Below are 25,208 nucleotides of genomic sequence, written 5' to 3'. Positions count from 1 at the left end.
AGGCTGCACCATCTGAAACTCCTCAAAAAGAACACATTTCTGTTAATGGTAGGCCTTCTTTTGAAGGAAATCAATAACACACTACTAGCAGCAACTCAACTCAGGGCAATTTATTTGTTAAGCCAAAGTACACACATGCACTCAGCCTTCAAAAAAATTCCATTTTCTGACACAAAGCAAGGTTGCACAGCTTTCTTCTGATCCTCAAGCGCAGTGCAGCAGGAAAAAGTATGAACTGGACATGCAGAAAAAGTGAAAGCATATGAACTGCAAAATCTGAGATAAGTCAAATATGAAACTTGCTATCTGAACAATTGTGACTATGTCATACATAGTCTACATTTCTGAGCAGTCAGTGACAGGGATGTTTTCCATACACAGGACTCTCACAGATTATAAGTATACACTTCTCCCTGACACACCAAATATCCCAGAGCAGATGCTGATTGCAGTGTGAGCATCCTGACGTGCTGACACTGCAGTTATGTTCTATAAACTCCCAGGTGCTGCACTTAATTCAGAGAGCATGGCACCAGAAGATATTGTCCAGTCAGAAGGATAAAAATATGATGTTCATAGGGAAACAAACACCACTATATAGTGATTTCCAAAGGAGTTGTGAGATGATCCTGAAAGGAACAATACCCTTTTCTCAGAAGGCTAAGAGACTGAACAAAGCATATGAATTTTCTACCACAGGGTAGAGAGGTTGTTTGTGTTGTTGGGTGATTGCACTGTTATTTTCAATGACTACTGATCAGGCAGTAAGGAAATACAGAAACTTAAAAATTCAGACACGGTATTAAAACTTCTTTTAATTTGGATATTTTATTTACATCAAACAGTTCATAAAACAATATCTTTCGTAAGGCTTTGTTTTATCCTCACAATTGAAGAATTATAAATAATGCCAAGCTCTGGTAAATGAAAAAATAGTATGGATGACTAAGAACTTAATTTTTAAAAACCCTGTTCACCAAAGATAGTAAAATTTCCATAAAAGTGCTAATAAATCTATGTAAAATTAGGAGCAATATAGGAATAATAATATTCTAATAATATATTACTAATTTTATAATAAAAATCTATCACAATAACAGGAATATTCTATTTTCCAAAAAGTAGACATCAAAAATTCAAGAAAGCTACACCTAATTAATAAAAATACAAACACGCCACTTCATTTTCTTCTGCTTACTTTTAACAGGCCCTAGCACAACTACAGTTTATTACAATTCCTTCATGATACTTCATCTTCCTATAGCTGAGCATAAGCCTTATTACCACCTTCTGTAGATATTTAAAAGTAAGATTTTGAGGACTCAAACCAAATGGCTATGTAACCTCAGCATGTTATGAACCTCAACACCCTCAGGAAGTTCACAGGAACCATCTCCAATTGGAAACCCAAAGAGGAGCCAAGGAGCAGCTCATTTCCTGCCTCACCAGCAGACCACACACAATTACTTTCCTAATCAACAACATCCCATGAACAATCTGCTCAGAGGTAATTGCTAAGTACATTTGCCATCAATATGCACAGAATTGCTGCTAATAAATGTCATTGTGAATTACAGTCAAGTGCTACTAGACATGGTATAAGCATGGGTCTACCCTGGTGACAAGAATCACTTTCCATACCACACTGTGAGGAACTCCCAGTGCAAGGAATAAAGATCACAGGGGTTCCAGCTGACAAAAGTCTCAGCTTTTCCACCCATTCCACTGTGGCATGCTGCACACTGAAGCAAGAGGTGAGCCATTTCTTTAATCCAGGAATAAACCCACAGGCAGTCTGCAGGGATAGCCTATACACAAGCAGATACTCCTTTCCAGTGCATCAGCGAGCTGACTTCCCTCCTAGAGATCACTCATCACAGTTTAAATACATTAAACCATTTCAACATGTAGCACTTAATCCTTTGGCACCACAGTTCTGATTTCCCCAGAGCACTGGCAGGAGCCAAGGAGTTAAACAGATTTTAATGAACAGTTTTCACTGCTGGATGAGCAAGCAGTGACTCGGTGCTCTCAACATGTGTCCTCCTTGCAGGAAATCCACAGTCAGACACTCTTGGTTCTCACACCATGCACTCACTCTGCTCCAGCATTCTGAGACTTTTTGGGCTTCATGCAACATGCAATTAAACACTGAACAGTGTTTGCCCTGGACTTGGCAGTGCTGGGTTGACTTGATGATCTTAGCGGGCTTTTCCAGCCAAAATGATTCCACGATTTACCCCAAAGCAAGAGAAATCAAGGTTCCCATGGCAGCATTATCCATCATGCACTTCATGAGAGCATCTTAATACAGGGCTACACCAAGATTTGTGGCAGACAGTGCGACTGATTTTGAATGTATTTCTATTATTCTTGTTCAAAGACAAGTTTCTTCCTTGAGCATCTCTCCTGCCATCTTCCATCTTGCATAATACACATGCCATTTCCTGGACATCAGCCAATCTTAGTAATTCTGCCTAAATTCTGTAAAAGCTATTGCCCCCAAATTAAATTTTAGCAGGTGCTCTCTCAAGGGGTCAATTCCAACCATAGGACTGTTACTTTCCTTCACTAGATCTCTAAAAATAGCATTAATTCCACTTTGTGGCTGCTGTTGGTTTATAAAAAAATATGTGAAAAGATTCACTGAATTGCAACGTCAGTGTTCCAAGGTTCATTCACTGCCACCTTCACCTCAATTCCTCTGAAGAGGACCATTATCACCTTTCAAACTGTTTGAAAATCATTAAAGCTCAGGCTGATCTACAGCACCACATCTCAACAACTGTTCAAAAAAATCCAGATTAAGCTAAATCAAACTCTCTAGGACTTAATTTCTGGTTTTAAAGCAAAGTTTGGGATTCTGAGTCTAAAAAACATAGAATCATAGAGATATTTAGACCTAAAGGACCTGAGGGAAAAGACTCTTAAGATCAAGTACAACCATTAAAGTAACTCACTAGTCTAGCAGTAAACCATGTCCCTGCATGCCACATCTACAAACATCAGGACATTTAAGTTTTTCATGGGATGTTTCACTTGCACTTGTGTGTACCCACCATATGAGCTTGGTCCTGCTTTCTCTTCATAAGTAAAATGAAGTTGCAGCTCCTCTTCTGACATTCGACTGATGAATACTTTCAGCAAACAGCAAATAATGAACAGTGCATTGTGAGCCTGCCAGATAAAGAGGTGGCTAGAAAAGAACAAACAAGAATCAGTAACACTCCACCAGCAAACATGCATCAAAATCCACAAGAAAATAAATGTCAGAGTAGACAAAGTTATACAGTTGAAGCAGGGAAAAGTGTTTAAGCAGGGAGTCTGCAGTTGACATCACAGAAAATACAATGGGAATGTATTCAAAAGTAGTTTAGAAAATACAACCTTATCCCTAACTACATTTGTGCCATTAAAAACACCACAGTAGACAGAACTCTTTGAGGAACTCACCAAACAGATCTGCAAACTTCTAGAGGTCTCTAGAGCTATGGACTCAAGGCACACAGACATTTGAAAACTTCCAGCAGGTTCAGGCCTGAAAGCTTCCGGGCTCCCTGAACCTTAGACCTTTTCCCAGGTGAACAGCTTTCAGGTGACAGTAGGCATTTATGGACTTCATGAGCATACAGCACAATTTTCTTTGCAATACACACAAATATTTTCCAAGTTTTCTGAATGAAAGGGAAATACAGCTGCATAAAATTTTTTGAGCCCCAGTAAGCCCTGCTGGGGATCCCATGCAGCAGCACAGAGTCAATTATTGCCGAAAGCTGTACTTTCAAGGTATTTTAGGATTAAAACAGTAACAGCTATCTGGGCAGAAATAACTTCTTACTTTAGATGCAAGCAAAAAACTTGATGACAGTCATGGGAGCAAGGAGGAATTCCAGCCCCAGATCTGATGAAAATGGGACATTTTTCTGTGGGTGTGAGGGAACAACTACAGAAAGCCTCCTGCAAAAAAAAAAAAACCCACAGTGCTGCACAAGTTACCTATTGGGAGTTCTCTCCTACTGCTGAATGGGGCCAACAAAACCAACAGCAGCTGCATGACATAACCTGAAAGCAGTATTTTGATACATATTTACATCTTCATAGATATAGATATTTAAAATATTTCCAAGATAGAATACTGGCTCATACATTAAGTTCAGCTTAGAAGTTCAGATAATTTTTAAAGATTTCTAAGGCATAGTACCCATACCTTACACCATTTATATAAAAATGTGTTCATCTAACATACAAATATGTATTTTTGCCTAGTAATCTACTTACCTATTACACTTAATTTGTGTTTAGAGAAGTACTAGACACTTGCTCTGTTTCAAACAGCAGTTTAAGAGAATTCTAAGGTTTGGTCTATGAGCAGTGTAGAAAAATTCAAGAGCTAGCAACAAAAGGAACACCTAAAAAATTAAATGGCACACACAGCTTTTTTCTGAGAACTTACTTCTGACATTCTGCTGAAATTTTTAACTCTTTGGTTCTAGAAAGAAAGACTTTAATCAGTGACCCAAGGTTCCCTGTTCGAGGATTCTTCTCAACTAGATGAGGAAAAAAAAGATACAATTACAAAGTATACATAAGCTGACGCTATCTAGTTCAAATGACATTTAGAAAAAAAAGCAAATTTCAATGTCTCAAATATTTCTAAATAAAGAACAGTATGTCTTGGTTTTCTGTACAGGCATTCCTCTTTCAAGATTCTCTAGTACATGGTTTATTAGTACAAAATTGTTCTCTAAATACCATTAATCCTAGATTTAAAATATCCCAAACATGGGATACTCATACTCAAACCGTTTCTTTCCCATACTTGTCTGCAGCACAACAGCCTCCCATCAGAAAACTGGGCAGGTCTTCACAACTACCTTTCCACCTTCTCGCAACATCACTGATCACATTTATATCACCCCTTCCTCCCATCCTCTAATTCCTTCCCCTTACTGATCAGCTTAAAGGGCAAAGGGAAAAAGACATAGTAGAGATGGAAATATTTGTTTTAAATCTTGCAGTCATACCAAGTTCTGTACAAGAGTTAACAATGGAGGTAAAGGTTTGGGGTACACATAAACACACTCTTTACACTGCTTTAATTTTAGCTGGGCAATATATACAAATAGAATGATAAAGGCATGAATGTGGGATCAGAACAGGGATGCTGTTTCCCAATTTTTCTGGTAAAGTATATGGAAAAAAGATGATAAAATGTCTCACCTAAAGACTTGCAGACTGAGATTGTGGCTTCTTCCAAGAGCTTTAAATCAGCACTACACAAGAGGAAAAGAAAACAAAACTGGTTACACAAGCAATTGGGTTCCTGTACTAGAAGTGAAAATTCAGTACAAAACAGTAATAAAATCTTTCTATGAAGCACTTAATTTTAGCCATCCATAGCTTGTTGAGGTCAGTTTGTCCAACCTCCCTGCTCAAGCAGGACCTCATAAAGCCAGCACACTCTGACTGTGTCCAGGTGGCTTTTGAGTATCCTCACAAGCTCTCTGAGCAACTCATTCCAATGCTCTGTCATCCCAACATCAGGCAATGCAATATTCTTTTGAAGCACAGCAACTATAAAAAAGGAAACTCATATTCAAAAGTGAAATGTCTATCAGAGTGAAATTATGTCAGTGTTTTCTCCCATGGAACAACAGACAGGATGAGAGAAAACGGCCTCAAGCTGTGCGAAGGGAGATTTAGGTTGGATATTGGGGAAAATCCCTCCATGGAAAGGGCTGTCCAGCCCTGGCATAGCAGCGCAGGGCAGTGGTGGAATCCCTGCTTCTGGAGGGGTTTAAAAGCTGTGCAGTTGTGGCACCTGGGAATAGGGGTCAGTGGTGGCCTTGGCAGTGCTGGGGAATGGTTGGACTCCATGGTCTTCGTGGGCTTTTCCAACCTAAACAATTCTGTGATTCCATGTGCATTTTATTACTGCTAGTTTTGCAGTTTCAGTGCTGCCGTACCCAGTTTGGTGTTAACGAAAATACAAATAGAACAGCCGCCTACAGAAAGAACTAGAACTTTTTTACAAGAAATTTCACACAAAATTATGCACTTTTAAAAACACAAATAAAAGAAACCTCAATCTGACATTTAATCTCAAGCTAACCAGCTCTTTCCTTTTAACCAATGTTATTATACTAGCACAACAATCACATCAGATGCAGCAAATTGTTCCTAACTTCATTAATTGCCTCGTGATACGCCACAGAAAAACATTATCTGAAAAGAACAATAAAGCACTAAAGCAAAACCTGACAGCAACCACTGAAACCACATCAGCTGCATCAAACACATACTTCTGACCTATGAGTGCAGGGCAACTGATCTTCAAAAACATCCTTAACAGATGGGAAAAAAAGACAAATCATCAGACACTGTGTTCAATGCCACACTGAGCAATATGAATATTAATAACTAAAGGGCACCCTGTTCCACCATTCTCATCATTACAATTTTTTCCTTCTATCTTGTCTGAATCCACCCTCTTCTAGTTTAAAACGATCACCTCTTGTTGTATCATGAACTGCTCATACTATGAACATGTGAACATATCATATCTACTGCTCAGTGTTTTGGAAGAGATGGTAGAGCCTCTATACAGACTGAACATACAGCCTGACCTTCAAGGACTTCTGAAGTTCAAAAAATTAAAGGATGGTCAATAAATTTAGTTCAACACTTGCAATCATAACACAATCCTTTTTAAATTTACATGGTAACCCAGTTTACAGCACTGTTGCATCAACCTGAGATTATCAGTGGTGCTGTGTGGGAAGCTGCTTAACAAGCTCCAGTGCTGAAAACCCTGTGGAGCCATGCTCTTGGAAGCTGCGGAGTTTGAGCTGTTCCCCAACTCATGAGGACTAGAAGATACTGTAAAAAGAGCAGTCAAAAAAATTATTTCAAAACTCTTCAACAGGAAATTATTCAGGATAAAGACATCAAATTAGGTTTTAAGATGCCTGCAAATTTTATTGTATATCAGACTAATTTGCTGTGCAGTGAGCTGACAGCTGAGACAGCTCTTCACCTACAGCTGAATATCCTAAGACAACTTTAAATTACACAGATTGGCTTGTCCTGATATCAATTACCAGCATTCATTCTTCTCTTACAAACTGCTTTGAAACACAAGATTCAGAAAGAACAAACTTACACTTTGATATATACTTTAAAAATATTAGGCTTGGTCTCAAAGGTGGTCTCTTGTTCCAGCACTACAAACATGCAGAGTAATTAAAAACAAATGGTATTGAGCAAGAACCACCAGCACGCCACCAGCAACTACGGACAACACAGTTTTCTAGGTCTATGTGACCTTACGCTTTTAAAAAAAACAAAAACTTCTAAATTTGCCCAGCTGGCTGCTTGTCATCAGGATTTATTCCTTCCCAAGACCTGGCAAGCAGGGAGGGTGAATATACAATGGACAACAACTCAGTAGAGAGTTTTAGGTACTGAAAAATCATAATGTAACACAACGTGACTCCTCCCACTATCCAAAGATCCTGGGGACACAGTCAGAGTGGTAATTGCTCCAGGATTTAAACCCTAAATGCAGACATTCAGCTTTTGAATTATGGTTCATTTTCTCCCTAATTTCTAAGGTTAGGTTTCAAAGTACAGCATTCTTACAGATTTTTTTTTCTTCTCTTTTGAGTTATTAAAACCCACACAGAGTCCTCAAAAAATTCCACAGAGTTGTTTAGTTTCTACAAGTTGCCAGGATCAAAACCAGTGGCAAAGCAAGCAAGGCTTTCAGATCTTCAGCAAAGCTTTTAACACTACGGTAATTCTTTTTCATACTAAAATGAAGTTTAACGCTTAAAAATTAACTACAGCCCACGGCCTCTTATTCATACAACAAGAACACAAAAGTGAATTTTGCCACACTCAAGATGAGGCAACAACTACTGTAAAATTTCAGTTCACTCAAACGAAATGGGAATTTCTGCTGTAATTCCCCCCACCTAGTGAGGGGGAATTACAGCAGAAATACCACCCCAACAGACAGACACCACTGAAATGCATCCCCAGGGATGGACTCACGGAAACAGTATCGTGGAGGGGTACAAAAAGTAGCAACTCATTCCTAAGTACCATGGGCCAAACTTAGCAGTGACTTTCTTTCCTTTGATTGGGCAGGAAAGAGAAGTGAGAGACATGGAAAAAAGCAGCCTGGGTATTTTCTTGTGAAGTGAAGAGACAGAAGGTAAATTACATTAAGATTTGGACAGAAAATGCCAGAGCCAAGATTCACAAGTTGGCACAAAAGAAACAGTACAACCAAGTGTGGTACCAATTTTTCTCTACAGTCCCCGTGGAAATAACATCTGGTTAATGAATGAATGTAAAAATGGAAACTCAACACTGAAACATCTGTCCTTTCATTATGCCACAGAGAACACTGTTAATAAGTACTTGAATTGTATTTCAGTCCTAACAAGAGCAAGGACTGATAAAGTGAAGCTTCACTGCACTGATCACATAAAAGTTCCAATTCTCTCTGAATTGAAACTCTCACCTGAATTAGAACTCTCACCTGAGGAATACAGACTGCCCTGTTGTCAAATACATGTCAGGAGCACAAGTCTGATGAGGAGCAGCTGAGGGAGCTGGGCAGGGGCTGGGCCTGGAGCAAAGGAGGCTCAGGGGGGCCCTTGTGGCTCTGCACAGCTCCTGACAGGAGGGGACAGCCGGGGGGTCGGGCTGTGCTCCAGGGAACAGGGACAGGAGCAGAGGGAATGGCCTCACGCTGGGCCAGAGGAAATTCAGTTTGGATATTGAGGAAAATTCCTTCATGGAAAGGGCTGTCCAGCCCTGGCACAGCTGCCCTGGGCAGTGGTGGAGTTGCCATCATGGGAGGAATTTAAAAGCCATGTGGATGTAGCATTTGGTGACATGGGTTAGAACACATAATAAAGGACGGATTTGTTAAGGATGGAGTGTAAAACATTCCCTGCTCTACGAGAAACGTTTGATATATTCACAATGTGAAACAGATTATCTATTGCTAGTAACAAACAGGCAGTGAGTAGGAAAAGTCAACTCCGCCTGCTGCTTGATGGCTCTGCTAAGCATCAGCAAGAGAAACCCAGGCATTCCAGTAACATCCAGGAAGCTCTGCCCTGAACAAGACACCTCTATGGAAACTAGTCACCTGCATAGGGAACAAACTCTGAGGAAGGTAGGGCCCTTGCACAGGGGGCCCAAAAGAGCTGTGGCTGCGCCATCCCTGGAAGCATCCAAGGCCAGGTTGGACAAGGCCTGGAGCCACCTGGGATAGTGGAAGGCGTCCCTGCCCATGGCAGGGGTGTGGAATGGGATGGTTTTTAAGATCCCTTCCAACTCAAACTGTTCTGGGCTTCTGTGACACCAGCTTCAAGCCACGGGCCTTTAACAGCAGGATCACAGTGACCTAGATGAGTTTGCACAACCTGCACTGAACCGCCTCGCTTCCACAGAGCAGTACATATTTACATATTCACCAGTTCCACGGTTTTCCAAGAAATGAACAAAAGGTACCACCTGATGTGGGGATTCAAACAGGCTGTGAACATAGGGGGTAAACAGAATAGATTCAAATCAGAATATTCTTAACTATACAGACTTTACTGGCTCACTTGGATACAAGCAAATTTGTGAGGTGCATGGTTGCTTCCCACACACTTTAGGAAAAAATTCCAGGCTTCACAGGAGTTCCTCCCTCATGCTGTGATCTGATGGCCAGCACTTTCAAAGTACTTAATAAAAGAAAAAAAATATATTTTATTTTATTTTATTTGCTTTTCTTTTATGTAGAGGCTAAGCCCACAGCCTTCAGCAAAACTAAAATTAATACTAGTGAAATTTGCTTCCTTGACAGCACAGCCATGTTTAAAGAAAATTGGTTTGTCTTTGTTTATTTTAAAGGTATCCAAACAGGAGAGGTTTTACAGTGGCAGTGATTATTTTCTGTAACATATTAACACTATGTCATAAGAATATTTTGCACACCAATTGTCACTAAAAGCTGCTCCAGATGCAGGCAGCATCTGTGTGACCGCAGCTATCACACCTCAGTGGTGAAAGTAAAGAGTAATCAAGGATAATCATTATTTCTTTGGGATTTAATCACTTTGTGTTTGCAATCACTCATCACAGTGCAGAGTTTCTTCATCAGGAAGTTAGTTTTCTGCAAGAAAACCTCTTTTCAATAGAAACGGGAAAGAATGGCAAATTGAGCAGTCTATTAACCAATGAAATTTCATTGTTTTCAAAGGCTGTGGATTTTTATTTCTGGCTTCTCACAATCAAAAAGCAGTATCCTGCAGTTAGCAGGATGTTTTTGTAAAAAATATTACTTTCAAACGAAAAGGAAGGGAAAAAAAGAAAAAGAAAAAAAAAAAAGCAAAAACAAAACAGTGGCATAATAAATAGGATTATTTTTAAATGGTTGAATTCAGCTGCCTTACTTTAAATTTACTAACAATCAGTCTTCAGCAAAACCATAATTATTAAGACAGTGAAGGTTGTTTCCTGGCAGCAGCCAGCTTTGAAGAATGTGGTTTTATCCGCTTTTCTTTTAACAGCACCACAATAGAAAATGTTTCAAAGTTGCAGTGGCTTCTCTTATAGCATCTCCACATAGCAAGAGAAAGCATTCTGCCTAAAAGCTGAAATTATAAACATATTCACATCATATCACCTGCCCTTAGCATGGTAAGAAAAAGACCCAAACCAAAGCAGACAAGTACCCCTCTAAAAAAGGAGGGGGGAAAAAACAAAACAAGCAGCTTTCCTGACAGTTTTTTCCTCAACGTAAGGCCTTTTTTATTTGCCATTGAACACAAAACAGAAGAACCAGCCCATTGACTAAATTCATACCGTGGGAATGCTGATTTTAATGGCGTAGTTGGAGGACAGACATCAAAGAGTATAAGGCAGCATATGATTTATTGCACCATTTAAAAAATGTACCATGTTAAGGAAACATAAAAGCTTCCCATCTCTATGTCTTTCCATTAAAGGCCCATGCACATTATTCTTGAACCACCAACTCATTTATAATTCTGGGGAAGGAACAAAGAAGAACAGTAAATATTAAGCACATGATTTTCAGCAAGTTCTGCTTTAGTTAAGTTTTCCATCAGAAAATAATTGTAACTAATACCACCACTAAGGAGGAGGCTGCATTCTTGGTAGCAAATCACAGAAAATCCAGACAAACACAAAGTCTGCCTAGACTGAGGGCTAACACTCCAAAGCAAGCCTCATAGCTCTTAATCCTGACAGTAACTAAAAAAATCATCCAGAGAAGCTGTATTTAATTTTTCCAATAACCAAACGCTACTGGAGTTATAGGGTAGTCACCTAAAGTACAGAAGTGGCAGATTTATACAGATTTCAGTTCAGGTCCCACAAGTCCATTCTGTGCAACAAATAAGGATCTGTGAAGGAAAAAAAAAAAAAACCCAGGAACATGCAGGAGTGTGAAACTGGAGTACCAAGTACTTCCTAATGGCTGAAACCAGAAATGCCTCAGCAGACACTTCAGCAGTACCTGCTTAGCACGCATGATTTGCTTTATGGAAGATGATACTGCAATAAACCTTTTACAGTGAAAAGTGTGAGACAACCTAAAACTAAACTGCTGGGAGCTGTTCCTTGGACTGTCATTTATGTCTGTACCACTCCTCGGCTGTGAGAGGCCCAGGGGCTTTCTTTATGCGCCAGATAGCCTGGCTGGCTCTGGCTGTCACTATTCACTCATGCCAGGGGAGTCACCATCAGCTCATTTCTGATTACTGACAGCTGAGAGTCCCTCAATATTTGCCTAATTACTAAGAAAATCAACAGTATGAGAGGAAGAACAAACAGCCCAGGAAGGCAGTATATTGGACTCCTCAGAGCAAGCTCTGCTTTGACCACACTCTCCTGTTCAGTTTTGGATGGCAAAGCAGGTTTAAGCAATCCCACCTTATAGCTTAATAGGCTGCTGTGCCCCAAAAAATCAATCCCTCGTCATGCCAGAATTGTTTTGTGGTGCCAAGCCATGAATCACTGTAGGGAATTATCTTGGCTGAAAAAATAAACACTTCTGCTGTGTTTTCCAGATAGATTAGCTCCTAATTAAACCTACAGAAGAACAATATAAACACTGGAAGAGATAGTGAAACGGCAAGAGCATCCTGTATCAATGCTCACAGACATACAGCAACTTTGTAGTCTGCAGCACTGGTATTTGGCAAACTTTCCCATACAGAAACAAACTATTCCATATAGAAAACTACCTTGTTTTCTTCACCAAAAGAAACTGCCCTGTGTTCTTGACCAAAAAGTCAACAGGATTGAAAAAAATAAAACCCAGTAAAGAAGGCATGGCTGAGGAAATAAGCAATGCTAAACAATTTCACATGGAATCAGAAAAAGAGAGATTAACCCATTCAGACAGGTAGAGGTCAAAAAAAAAACCCAAAACAAAAACAAAAAAAAGAGAACCACGAAGATGAGACATGGAAAAAAGGAGGAAGAGATCAACCAAACTGAAAGGGGAAAGAGAGAAAAGCAAAACAAGGACAAATTAAGAAATACAAAGTGCCAGGAGACACAAAGCATAAGAAAATTAAGACAGCAGAGCGCCGGAAGTGGTGCTATTTTAAGATCTGGTATCATGTATTCATGTTTCTTGAACTAACAAGACATTCCCCATCTCTCAAGCCAAGGCACAAAGGCTACTGTTCCACAAAAGATCCAGCTCTGTTTGACACATGGGATCTACCACACCTGGACTAACTTGGAACAGCTTCTGTAAAGCAAAGCACTAGTCACAAGTTCCTAACTAGAAAAAGCATACATGGAAAAGTGTTAAAAACCCCAAAAATCTCTTACACACCCTGATTCAGATTTCCCTTGGAATCCTTCTTTGCAGATACTGTTTCCTTGCTATGGTCAATGCTTCTTGACAAAAAGGGGAATTTGTTGGGCATCTGTAGCTGAAAGGAGTAAATCTACCCCAGCCCCACCATTTCCACACCTTGCTTGGATAATCTGGGTTTGGCTGATTGCTTTTCCTACCAACATGAACTTTTCTACCACATTCTACTGATTTTCTCTGCCTCTTCCCCTATGGTACTGACATGTGTAGAACAGAATTACATCCAAAGCAGCACCCAGAGAAGACAGCCCTCTTTTCCCTGGGAATCGCATCAGTCCCATCTTTGCAAAAACTTCAGGAAACAAATCTTTTACTCTGAAGTATCACCAACTGCCTCCAGAAAAAAACCAACATAAAGCACTTAAACTGCTCCAAATAATACTTGCAAACAGTCACTAGTTTTGCAACAAACCAGAAAAAGTGAATTTAAAAAGAAAACTGTAAAACTCTGTCCTGTGTGACACGTGAAAACTGGCTCCCTTCCACAATTCACAAACAAGCATCTTGCTGCTGACACTTAAGCCTCATTAAAAAAAAGAGTTAACTTGGTAATTTGGAAGATTTCTATCTCAGAAATTGACATTGACCCATATTGTTCCATTCCTGCAGGCAAGGTTATCTGATATAATCAAATACTGAGGGTGCTGTGCAGCCAACATAGCCCGATTTCACTTGCCAGTGGTTGTCTCAGGTAGATGCAACTAAATGAGAAATTTCTGTTTCCTTCCAATACTAAGCTGCAGAAAAGATGTCTCCAAAAATACTTCTTCTCTAGCTCCCAGGCAAGAGCACCATCTGGTGTTCAGCTAATTAAAGCTTTCAACCTGCATTTGGATCATTTTATTGGACTTCTTGTCTTATTAATTATGTTTCTTGCTTGAGGTTTTTTGTTCGGTGAGGTTTTTGCTTTGTTGATTTGGGGATTTTTTTAAGCAAATTTACTCTGCAGTGGATCTGAATTTCATGAAATAGGCACAAAAAAGCTGCAAAACAAGCTAAGAAAAACTCCTTAACTTTCATGGTGAACAAAGAAAAATAGAGCAAAAAGATAAATTGGTGTGGTTTTATATGTAATTATTATTAACCCAAACAACAGAGTATTATATAAGCTTTTAGAATACTGTCAATCTTATTAGTCATGGGTAGGCTGTAAATAAATCCTACCTTCAGGGATCTTAGAGGAAACACAACTGCTTGTTTGCACACTCCCAGTGTGTTTACCAGCTTTACAGCCCTCCACAACACTGTCCCTTCTTCCAAACCTCTGGCTATTCTCTCCAGGCAGAAGCCAAAATACTTCCTCCTCCTCCTCACTCTTCATAAAAATAGCACCTAGAAAATGCTTCCCAGTTATTTACCTTAACCATTTTCCATTCCAGTTGCCTGAACTTTCGCTTACAGAGAAGCACCAGTTTCATGCTGAAAACTGTAAAAATAGTTTAAGTAACACCTGAAGACATTAATATCAGATTGTTCTTGTAAAACTGATAATCTACACACAGGCCAAGGAATTCAGCAATGGAGTTGGGCTAATAGAAGTTACAAGAATTTAAATTCTCTACTTCTGGAGATGTGCTATGGATCCTCTAAAAAATACTGATTTTATTTACACCTACACCACTTTCTGGAATGAAAAGGCATTCAAAGCTTGAATTTTAGGTATTTAGAAAATATTTTTATGGAGAATACACACCAAATTTCTTTCTGAGATGCAAAGAAGGTGAAAAAAAGCTACACAGACTAAGCAACTCAAAAGCTAACCTCCAATTAAATCATGCAAGAAGTACAATTCACTCTAAATTGAGAGGAAACATCAAATGTTGGAATCTCCGGTAAACCCAAAGGCTATACCAAAATAAAAGAAAGCTTCCTAAAACAACAAGGAAAAAAGGCTCCCCCGACACTACAGACCCTATTTCTGATCTTTACCAGGAGAATGAATAGCAATTACAGCTTTTACAAAGAAGAAAGAAACCCACAGGAATGGAAGAGGTGGTGGAAAACGCTTCCAAACTTAGAGACAACAGCCTATTTTACACAGGCATTTATTCCTCTGCTACCTAAAACAGGAATAATTAACATAACCACTCATTTGCTTTCAGACTGGTCACTTCTACAAACATATTATCAAAGCCAGCTCTTCAACACCCTCTTACCTGTTTGTTGGAGTGGTGAAGCTAAAAGACAGAAGCTGATTCCAGAATGGGTCATTCTCAGAGATGGGCTCTGATCCTGACAGTTTCTGTAAGTACTCATTTTCTGGAAGCTCACTGATGCTGCTGCTATTCGCTCCCATCTTCTTTATTTGGCAAAGGTTTTTCTAAATTTTCATTTCTTTGAGGAAAAAAAAAAAAAAAAAAGAAGAAAGAAATATTTTAAGTCTTTTGCACAAATAAGGAATATGTAGACCCTGAGTTAGCCACCAGTAAAGCTTCAGATCACCTCCTTGAAAAATTACTAAGATGTAGGAATCAGGCACATAGGAATATATCAGAAAGATTTCCTTTCAACAAACTTTCAACTATAACATGTGTGGTCAAGAAAGATAGAAGTTTTTGTGCTATTCCTTCAGTCATCATCTCACTTGTATTTTAATAAATAATATTCAGCAAGAACACTGCTTCACAGTTGTATCAGTGACAAGGCTGCTAGCAGTGGAGAAAACTACAAGAATAGAATTCACAATTTTAATGGGGGTGCCAAGCTGACAACTATTCAGAAACATGTTTTCAAACTGAACATGCACAGATAGAAAATTATTACTTCTGTAAAGATGCAGCTAATTCCTGTGTGCCACCAACAATTTACAACTTTAAAGTTCCTGCCTTAACAGCTCTTATCATGCTGTTATCAAGTAAGCAAAGGTACTACTGACATGAATCTCCTGACCTCTGTGAAATAACACGGCTCCTTCCAGGCAACTACTTCAACGGGAAAGAGCCATAAAATGAACACATCAGAAACACAACTGCTTTTTGATGGAACACTGCAGAAGCTGGCACTCCAAAACCTCTTTTTATATGTGTTGTACTTGATCTGTGTGAGGAATGAGAAGTTTTAAAATCTTCATGCTGCTTCTCATTTTTATAAAGAATTTAATTAACTAAGAAACCAACACAACGCTATCAACTACGTGCCAGGTATAATCCCAAGCACTTCACATCTTTCCAGGGCATCAACTTCAATAAACTTCTACCTCTTGGGACAAAATAACTGTGACTGATTGGTTTATAAGTTTGTATCAGAAAAGGCATCGTCATCACGATAAAAGTGTTGTGCAACATTAACTGCAACCTAAATACTCATTCCTGAGCTGGCACAAGACATTAATAACATGCACAGCGGTATCAGAAGATGTAAACTACTACCCAGCAGCAACTCTTCCCTCGGTTTCTACAAAGATACAGATGCAAAGTATCAGATACAAGATATCAGATACAAGGATCACGACCATACTGATACTGTTAAACTCATCAACTTTGCAGAAGCAATTAAGTCCAGAAAACACACTTCTAAGAGCAATCAATATTAATAAAGAACTGTGCAAATACAAAGAAAGCTTACTGGAAAGAAACAAAAAGCTGTAACATTAGTAGCCATCATGGAATTCATATTTGAGATTTAGAGCAGCAGCAAAGTACACAAATATGTCAGAAACAATCGAGTACACAAATATGTCAGAAACAACCAAGTACACAAATATGTCAGAAACAACTAAGGGCCAGCACAGTCACAGAATAGACTATAAATATAAATATAAAATATTAAAGAGATCTTTAAAATGTGAGATCCTAACAAAAAAAAAAAAAAAAAAAAAAAAAAAAAAAAAAGGTGATTATTTTCTAAATTTTATTTGTAGGAGATTCTACAGGCAGGAACACCTTGTACTGGACCAGGTTGCTCCAAGCACCGTCCAACCTGAAGTGTTTGCAACATGTTCAACTACTGCAAAAGCCAACAATGATGCTGTTGGCCCTGGACCTATACTTTGAAAACCAAACCCCATCCCTCTAAATGGCTCAAAGGCCCTACATTTAAACCTTTATTTCTTGGAGAAAAAACAAGTCTAGCCTCTGTCTGCTTCAAGTTCCTATTCTCTGCTCATGTTTTCCAGCTTATTTGCTCCAAGACAAACAACCAATGGTGAAGAGAACCAAGAGGCAGCTGGAGCCCTGCCTTCAAATGCCTCCACCTTCACCTGGAACTCTTGAGCTCTCCTTGCCAGAGCACTGACAGTGCCCAAAACCCTCAGTCTGTTCTCTTAAAATGAGTCACTGTATTCTCTATTTTCAAGCTACTCTTACAGTTTGCTGCAGCTCCCAAAGCCCCCCACATTTAAACCACCTTCCCAGAAATATGACAGCAACTGGAACAGATTTCAAGCTAATTCCTGAAAAGGAGTCACGCCTGCTTTCCAGATTTCCTACAGCATGCCAGCACATTCAATACCATTAAGACAAAATCCAAAACAAAGAGGGCTTTAACAGCAAGTCTTAGCAAAATTTTATTGTCTGTTTTCAGAGTCAGTGTCAAATCACAGTGCCCAAGAACAAGCCCAGTCCCACAGCCACACTCCCAAGCAAACACGACAAGCTGTGGAGCTCTTGAGAGCCCTCCAGCCCTAATGCCCAGCTGGCTCCCTCCAAATCGCAGAGAACATTTTTCATTCCACAATCTTCCCCAAAGCGACAGTAAAATAAGGCACTGGCTGATTATTTTCTCCTCTAAATGAAATAAATATCAAGCCATCCAAATATCAAAATAATCCTGCTTGCTTGAGCTTTAAATACCTGACAGTAGTTTGTAGATAAGGAGACTTGGCGAGCTTTGACTTCCACTCATTCAAGAGCCAGCAAATCTTGGAGCAATCAAACAAACATTCAGATTTTTTCGTCCTGTTATGGCCCAGGTGGTTTCTTTCCTCTCCTAAGTACACTACACTCACTATACCCCTCTGAAATAAAAACCTCAGCAAGTTCTACGGATCCTTCCTGTAGATGGCTACACCTACAGACACACAAAGCTAACTCCTTCCATCAGGAACTTGTGTTATCCCAAAGCCTGATAAAATGCTCTGCAATGACTTCATAACACAGCCTGAGCACCTTCAGCTCCTACAGTCTGAACCACAGGGCCTGCTTTACACAAGCAAGACATTTCTGACGAACTCCAGCCATCAAATGACCCAGGAAACAAGTCTCTCCTTCAGAGTTCATTAATATCCTACTGGGAAAATGACTAAAAACAATTTAAAATAGAAAAAAAATCAACATTTAATTTCCAGGTATTTTAACAACAGTAACAGATTAACCCCAATGCTTTAACTTAGCGGATTACATGCAAGTCATGATCTCAAACACATTTCCAATTCAACTGCTACTAAATAATATTTAATTAAATGGCAGTCAAATCAAGTATTTCTCTTAGAAATAGCTGCCTTGTGCTGAAAAGATCACTCAAATAAAACATGTAACCACTTAAATGTCCACACTGCTTTTGATTAAGAAGCATTGCCTCTGTGCCTGCATGCTGGTTAAGACAGTAGAGGTTCAAGTTATTGGATAATATAAAAGGTTCATCAGTACTTGGAACAGATTTACAACAGTATGCTTTAAGCAGTATTTAAAACATTTACTTATTTATTTACAATTTTTCCTTCAATTTCATAACAGCCCCCACTGCACAGAAAGGTTGCACCAGGGGATCCCAAATAAACTGCAAAAAACAAGGTTAAACAACTTCTGCTTCCTCACATTGCTGAAGTGGGACAGCCCCAGTAAACACCAAATCACAAGAAATTCACACCAGGAAAGTCAGTCCTCACTCTAGCAGTAAATTACCAATGAAATCTGATTTACTTTTCCTTGAAATATGTTAAATAAATAAATGCACAGTTCAATAAAATAAGATTTTACAAGAAGTCAATCTACTTATCTGCCTCCCCACCTCCCCCCAACAAAAAAAAAAAAAAAAACCAAAAACCAGACACAACTTGTTATCACCTCATTTAGCTTAATTCAGTATTATTACACCCCCAAAGAAACAGCCTGGTCTGCTAGTGTCATTCTCTATTAAATTCAGCATCTGTTTAGCCCCAGAACTTGGCTCCGTAATGCAGCAGCAGAGGCTTTAGAGCAACACAAGGGAGTTTGTTTTGCACATCAGGACTCATTCCAATCTCATATTGCTAGGGGTAGGTATAAATCCCAAGTTTACTGCTTGTTCTAGAAGATTTTAGTATTAATTATTAACAAGGCTTACAAGAATATAATTTTTCATCCGAAAGAAAGTTAAAAGCAATTCAGCAATACACATGGCTCACACAGAGCCATGTGTGAGCTCCTAAGTGAAACTCAAGGTACAGATGTATACTGTTGAACTTGGGAAAAAATTTGTCATCCTCTACACATCTTCTATTTAAATGAGTTTAGACAAGTAATTAGAGTTCCTTTCAGGATTGTATCTCCTACTGGTATCACAACTTAATCGCTAATGCTGGAATTTTATCTGTCCAGTACAGTCAGCTGCCCCCTTCCAAAATTACACTTGTCATGGTCATCTGGCTTAGTCTGCAGATATTTTGAATAATATAAATTACATATATCTGTGGGATTTTCTTTTAATTATTGCTTTAAAGTGTAAGAATTTGAGATGGTCATGCACGTGATTTTACAATGTCATCTGAGATCTGGCCACTGGATTGAGTCCTTAACGCAATTACATGAAAATACTGAAAATATCCTAAAACCTAACAAAAATTTAGTTTCTATACATAGCAGGACTCTGGTTACCTTTATAGTTTGCAGCTTTACGAACGATGGACACTGTTTTCTTTCCAAGCAAAGGAGCCACAATCACTGTAAAGATGAGAATATGAGGTGTAATGCTGCTCATTCAGCATTACCAAAGCACTGCACTGAGGTTTCTGGCTGATTCCTATTTGTATCCAAGAACTGCAGGTTTCAGACCATCTCTCACCCATGAGACTAAATTAAAGTATCCCACAAAATCCTAAGATAAATCTTGCCACAGAGATGTGAGACTACTGCAATATGTTTACACATAATTCTCCATACAACAGAAAACAGAGAAGTTAAATTAACAGTATGTATTGTTCAGCTCCAATATTTGAATTTTACTGTCCACACAATATATTTCAAATTCTGACTACTCCTCGTGTTACAGCAATATTTCATAGATAAATAGAATGGTTTGTTTTGGAAGGGACCTTTATAGGCCATCCCATTCCACCCCTGCCATGGGCAGGGACACCTTCCACTGTCCCAGGCTGCTCCAAGCATCATCCAACCTGGCCTGGGACACTGCCACTGATGGGGCAGCCTCAATTTCTCTGAGCAACTTTGCAGCTTTCCAGACATTTTAAGTGTTTATTACCTGCATTGCTTGGGGAACTCTTTTGGGGAAGTCTTGGTGCTGTTAAAAAGGCTGAAAAAATCCCCCAAAATTGAGATTCTGTCTTTCTAAGACAAAAAGTAGTTATGCAAATACTTCATTCATACTCAGAGATCACTCACTAATTTTCACATAAAGAGGTCCCAAACTGTAAGAACTTTTATTTTACCAATTAAATTGGTAAGATTTTGCTAAGCAAAACTAATGATGCAGAAATACCTGGCAGTAACAATTCATGCTAATAAAAGAGATCTTCAGGAAAAAAAAAACTTTACAATCCTCAGACTTTAGGAATTCTTGCCATTTTAGATAAGAAAAGAGTATTGAAATAGTCTTTGTTTTTAAAGCATGGTAACGAGTCAGAATATTCCAGCTATAATTTAATGCTTAGCAATCTTCAAACAGTATCAAACCACTATTAAAAATCCACCTTCTCTGATACACCAATTAGCCACAACCACACAGCCTGGTAGATTTCAGAATGGAATAAACACATCCTTCAAGACCAATTAGAAAAGCTTCCTACTGTTTTTAAGTTAATGAGTTACACAGGAAAGACTGTTTCTGCTCACTTTACACTGATTTGTAATTTTCCTCCCCTTTTCTACTGCCTTTTTGGCAACTCTTCTTTCACTCCTTCCTTCAGCTCCCTTTACCCACCCCTTTTACTTTTACATGCTGAAACTGTTCAGATACATACCAAATCCCCTCTCCCCCAGAAAAAAAACCACCAAAACCACAAAAACCACAGTTTTATGAGAAGTAGCAGACAGACAAGCTGCTTTTGTGACAAACACAAATTAAGTGCTCTTTCAGAGAACCTGGCTGACCATGACAGGGTCTATCTTTGCAGCTTGGAGACCGATACCATCTCTCATAGCTTTCTAGATAATCCTCTGTTTCTCCACTGCCCACTATTTTTCAGACACTGCCAAGTTTGATGGCTACTGTCAGGGATACAACCCTCTAACCTATTTCTATTTTTGCAGTAGCCCAGCACACTAACTATTCACCAGGTACCAAAACATCTCCCTGTAAAGCTCAGCACAACAGGACAGAAGTATTTTTGGACGGCAGTGAGAAATGCAACAAAATTATGAAGCGGTCCCCACAATGCCTAAGGAAAATAAAATAAAATAAAATAAAATAAAGTAAAATAAAATAAAATAAAATAAAATAAAATAAAATAAAATAAAATAAAATAAAATAAAATAAAATAAAATAAAATAAAATAAAATAAAATAAAATAAAATAAAATAAAATATCTTAAGGTCTTTAGGCAGCTCTCAACATAAATTATCTGACTTGCTCACTGTTTACTCAGCTGGATGAACAAACACAGCATCTCTCTCAGTTCTCCTGCTCTGCTCTAGTGCCTTCCCCTTCCACAATAAGGACCTGAATCGAGCAGCAGTGCAGTGGCATCAGAATGGTCCTTCTGGGTTCCACTGAAGCCTGAAGAGACTTGCACACAGCAGAAGTGATCAATCTCAACAGATTTACTGCAGGCAGAGAAGGCCCTCACAAGGAAGGCAAGCAGATGAAAAAACGAGTGACGATGCTGTGTTTTCTGCTCCAGTTCCTTTTCCACAACATTTTCGTGGGAGTCAGTCATCAATAAAAGCCTAATTCTGAAGAGCACAATCTGCTTCCTTCATGTCCCACCTACGGTACAGTTGTTCTGCTCACAGCTGAAGAAAGGATTTTTCAAAGCCTTCATGGTGAGGCAGAGTATTTCAAGCAGAAGAATTCCGATGTGAGTGAGCCCGGATGTTGTGGTGCTTCCCCAAACTGCTCAACAAGGGATGCTATTGTGTTTGACAGCTCACCCTACACTGTTTGTCACTTTTTAATAAATGCTCTGAAAGGAGATGACAGGAAAATGAAAATCTAAATTCTATAAATGACACCGAGATGTACTGATCGTGTTTCTCAGTGCCATCTCAGAAAACTAACACGTTTTCATACACTCTATAATCTCTAAACTCCAGGTTACTGGTGATCCACTCTGCTAATTTCTGATCACCAAATCTAATAATTTTAATAAGCAGATGCCCACTTACTAATCTCAAAATACCTTACTTCAAGTGAACAACTAGTCACCTTCACAGGTCACCTTCAAAGCTGCGTTCTGAACTGGAACTACTGACTCACAGGAGGACAAAAACAAGGAGGACAACTTTGCTCAAGATGCTTTTCCCTACAGTTGTAAGAGATCAAAAATAATTTACACAAAAATACCACTCCAACATTTCACCTCACAACAGAAACTTCTGATACAGAGTGCTCTAAAAAATATTAAAAAGTTACGTGATAGCCTCGAACACCAATAAGCAAATACAAGTTTGTGGCAAACTAGACCCCAAAATTATCATATTTCCACCCAACATGTATTGGCCTTTCCATTAGCACATACCCCTTAGTGACACAGCCAATCTGAATGAAGCTTTTTGTCCTCTATTCCCTCAGTCACCATGCTCTGGCAGGGCAGGGCAGGGCAGCAGGTGCATGTCAAACCTCTTGAGGAAGCTTTTGCTGAATCTTGCATGTGAAATGCCTTTCTCTCAAGGTATTTCACAAGTTCAGAGAGCTCCTGTTTAACTTTTACAGGTAAATGAGCATTTAAGCATTTAAGGACTTCTTTGTCCAAGTTACAAAAAAGCAATTTATGCAACAAAACATATCTCTAGTCCATTAACACAAAATCCCACAAGATCAATTAAGGAGTCCTCAATTTTATTCATTTTTAGTGCAGGCAATTACACACCCATGCTAAAACATTATACTTGTGGCCAAATCTCTCTGAACTTTCAAAAGCCTATCTATAAAATTTATTGTGAGTTAACAAAATTTAAAGCTACAAAAACTATAAAGATCTGTTGAAATTTTCTGTTGAAATTCCTACGTAACAACTTAAGAAATAAATCTGAGAGCAGAATGACAGGGTCAGTTTTACAAAAACATCCTGTCACAGAGGGCAGGAGAGGTAGTGTGCAGGCAATTATGAAAAAATTTAATCATGAAGAAAAGTACCTCTATCCTTACTCTTACAATCCAACACCCTCAGAAAAGGTCAGCACTCAAATACAGCTAGTGTTTTTTGGAGTACGTGCAGAAATAAATTCTTTAATCCAATTAGTAAACACTGTCAGAAGGGAAGAAGGCTGGGTCAGGCACACCTTGTAATTTCTGTGTAAAACACCTGTCACAAAACTATTACAGGTAAATAACACATTTTTCAAAAGTTTCAAGAAGTGAAAATTCAAATACTATCTCCACTCTCTGCAGTGGGCAGGTATTTCTGTAAAGGTTTTGTTTGCTCTCACCAGTGAGATTCCTGCTGCGAGCCAGGACAGGTGTGCTGGAACTATAAAATGAGAACAACAAACTGAACTTTAAACAAGTATACCCAAGGGATATGGAGCTTAAAAATAAAGACAAATCAAGAAGGAGCACAACCCATACTGAGACCTGCCTTCACAGATTAGGAACAGACAGCACATCAGAAACAACTTTGCTGGTTTGACATTCTCTACTTCCAGAGGCCAAAAAGAGACTTTTATTACCACAAATACAGCAATGGTTTTCAAAAACAGTTTTACACCAACTGATAATCTATGATGGATTATAGTGTTGGAAATTGGGTTCAATATGAGAAGGCTTTGATGACTTTGTCCCTTTCCTCTATTTATTTAAAAAAAACACTCAGCACCTCAAAAATCAATTTATAGTAATTCATTGTTTCTAATTGAAATGGAAGGTGGGTTGGATATGACACAAGTCAGGCTAAACATAGCCTGAATTAATAAATCAAGTGGCTTCAATATGGAAGGGATGCTAAGATTACTGCTACACACAAGTATTTCCTCCCTATATCACTATCAGATGTAATACCTGCCTAAAAGCCACAGTAATGTTTCAAAAAGATAATTCAAGCTTCAAACAGATGCTCAGATGTTCATTAAAAGGCCTGCATTTGTTTCAATACTGGTATATTTTGGTATATGTAAAAGTTTATACAACTATTTTGGTATCTGTGCTCTTCCACAGTTTGGGCATTAACCCTATTTTTGCAACAGGATTATTTGTCTCTGCTTTTGAAGTTTCTCACAGCTGAAGACCTAACTACAACATAAAAAAGCCTGTTAAGCAGAAAGACAAATCTGCTCTGTATGGGTAATAATTTTATACTATATTACAATAATAATTTATATTAAAAATATTATATTAATATGTTATATAAAATATATCACCTATCTTCAGGATCCACTGCAAATTCAGTTACACTTGTCAGGGTGTGGGATTACTTCAAGGTGATACAGACTCTCCACTCCATAGAATACACTTTGAAAAATACAGTTAAAATCATTAATCATCTACTGTGGCATCAGTTCAGCACCCACCAAACAGGATTTCTTGCTTTTAGTGACTTTTGTCAGTCATCAGCATGTTAAAAACATCTTAAGATCTTAAAAACACAGCATGTCAGAAAATGCCAGAGGGCAGGGACAGATTCTGGCACATTGGGAATTAGGAATTGCTGGCTGGCAGGGTGGGCAGGCCCTGGCCCAGGGTGCCCAGAGCAGCTGTGGCTGCCCCTGGATCCCTGGCAGTGTCCCAGGCCAGGCTGGATGGGGCTGGGAGCAGCCTGGGACAGTGGGAGCTGTCCCTGACCATGGCAGGGGTGGGAATGGATGAGCTTTAATGTCCTTTCCAACCCAAACCAGTCTGGGATTCTATGATCTCCAAATCTTCCTCTTAATCTGATAAAATCACTGGAAGGAAGCACCTGATCCATCTGAGTTCAGCAGTAATTTGCTACAAGTATTTTTTTTACTGATTTAGCAGGAGGGATTAGAAGCTCTGCTGGCAA

The 25,208-nt window shown here is 38.9% G+C and overlaps 1 protein-coding gene across 5 annotated transcripts in view; it reads right to left on the bottom strand.

Moving 5' to 3' along the window:
* Positions 1-25,208, bottom strand: part of DYM (dymeclin) — a 209,830-nt gene that overhangs the window by 183,257 nt on the left and 1,365 nt on the right. For 4 of the 5 annotated variants that reach the window (XM_063179768.1, XM_063179771.1, XM_063179770.1 and 1 more), the window contains exons 2-5: positions 15,079-15,256; positions 5,221-5,273; positions 4,454-4,547; positions 3,060-3,196 (exon numbers count right to left, since the gene is read on the bottom strand). In XM_063179768.1, coding sequence (XP_063035838.1) covers positions 3,060-3,196; positions 4,454-4,547; positions 5,221-5,273; positions 15,079-15,218 — 424 coding nt within the window. In that variant the 5' untranslated portion in view covers positions 15,219-15,256. Of the gene's footprint in view, positions 1-3,059; positions 3,197-4,453; positions 4,548-5,220; positions 5,274-15,078; positions 15,257-19,713; positions 19,731-25,208 lie in introns of those variants that run through there. The other variant, XM_063179769.1, reaches the window with a different exon arrangement.

This window comes from Melospiza melodia, chromosome Z, assembly GCF_035770615.1.
Source record: "Melospiza melodia melodia isolate bMelMel2 chromosome Z, bMelMel2.pri, whole genome shotgun sequence".
Classification (NCBI taxonomy): domain Eukaryota; kingdom Metazoa; phylum Chordata; class Aves; order Passeriformes; family Passerellidae; genus Melospiza; species Melospiza melodia.
Note: the sequence above shows the minus strand (reverse complement) of the source record. Positions and strands in the feature narration are given on the sequence as shown.